Source organism: Suricata suricatta, unplaced genomic scaffold, assembly GCF_006229205.1.
Source record: "Suricata suricatta isolate VVHF042 unplaced genomic scaffold, meerkat_22Aug2017_6uvM2_HiC HiC_scaffold_3710, whole genome shotgun sequence".
In the NCBI taxonomy this organism is placed as follows: Eukaryota; Metazoa; Chordata; class Mammalia; order Carnivora; family Herpestidae; genus Suricata; species Suricata suricatta.
This window is the reverse complement of record NW_021883881.1, coordinates 1-1,477: the sequence shown is the minus strand read 5'-3', so window position 1 is coordinate 1,477 and position 1,477 is coordinate 1. Positions and strand designations below refer to the sequence as shown.

The window sequence follows — 1,477 nt, the reverse complement described above, 5'->3', positions numbered from 1 at the left end:
AACAGAATAACCAGAATTCAGGATTCACACTTCCCTTCGCTCAAATTAGGGTTCCACCTTTCTCCCTACAAGAGTAAGTTCTGAGCCTGTGACCCGTCTCTCTAGCTCTTAGCATAGCCCCAAACCAAGATCAAGGGCTTGCAGCTCCTTACAGATCTGCAGGATAAAAATGGGTTTAGAGTCCCAATATCTTTGGTCAAAAATTTTAAAAAAGTTGGGTCCAAAGTTCTCCATTTTCTTATCGTCCCTTCATTCCTTTCCCCCCTCCCTCACTCCCTCCATCCCTTCCTCCCTCCATCCTTCCTTCCTTCCTTCCTTCCTTCCTTCCTTCCTTCCTTTGTTAATTGTTTCCCAGCATATTTTAGAATTTTACCAGGATTATTGATATGAAGAGCCTAGCACATCATTTCTGGGAACGTAACCCATTTAACAATATTCTTGAATTTCAAATAGAAGTTCATGATTAGATTTGTAGCGCGTTGTCATTTTAGAACTTCTAAGCTGTTCTAAGAGTTTCTGAGCTGACTTCATGTATCTAGTCCTACAGCTATAGTTTTGGTGATATTTTTGGTTCTTGAAATTTACATTCGATACTATCATAACCCATTGCTGATGCAGTGTGCTTCTTTCGTCACCAGTTGCTTTGCATAGACCCCTCCAGGCCCAGACCAGCTGCTCAGGTTGGATAAAAGGGGCGTTTGCCATGTAAGCTGAGCTGCGTCGGGCAGGCAGGGACAGCAAGATGGTGTCACAGAGGCAGGTCCTCATATCCTTGTTGCTGTGGGTCTCAGGTGAGAAATTTCAAACTTGCCACATTCCTTTGAAGTAGTAGCATCTTAGAGTTAAAAAAATATTTTACGACATAATGAGAAATACTGGCTATTTCCAAACTATACTCAATTATGCAATGACAGATGCACTGCTTTTCAAAAGACATATTTCAGGTTGTTTGCGATAAAGTGCGTGTGTCTCATCATTACCCGCTCTGCTTGCAGGTGCCTGTGGGGCGATCACGATGACGCAGTCTCCAGGCTCCCTGGCTGTGTCTCTGGGTCAGCGCGTCACCTTGACCTGCAGGGCCAGTCAGAGTGTTAGCAGCTACCTAGCTTGGTACCAGCAGAAACCCGGGCAGCGTCCTAAGCTGCTCATCTACCGTGCATCCAACCGGGCATCTGGAGTCCCCGACCGATTCAGCGGCAGTGGGTCTGGGACAGATTTCACCCTCACCATCAGCAACCTCCAGGCTGAAGACGTGGCGACTTATTACTGTCAGCAGACTTATAGCTCTCCTCCCACAGTGCTGCAGCCTCGTACACAACCTCCTCCCCTGGGCGGTGGGGCAGGGAGGCTTGGCTGCACCTGCTGCTTCCTCCCTGCTCAGCCCTGAACACGCACGTTCTGTGTCTGCCTGAGAAGCCACCTCTCCCGACTACTCCTTACAGGGTTGTTTAAGGCCCAGGGGAAATAAGCTGGATGG

The 1,477-nt window shown here is 47.9% G+C and overlaps 1 gene segment (V, D, J or C); it reads left to right on the top strand.

Moving 5' to 3' along the window:
* Nucleotides 1-699: 699 nt before the first annotated feature.
* On the top strand, nucleotides 700-1,310 carry LOC115285066 (the record flags this gene model as incomplete). The annotated part of the segment is given in 2 exon segments: nucleotides 700-791; nucleotides 996-1,310. Coding segments are annotated over 2 exon segments (364 nt in total), but the record flags the coding sequence as incomplete, so codon positions are not given.
* Nucleotides 1,311-1,477: the final 167 nt, after the last annotated feature.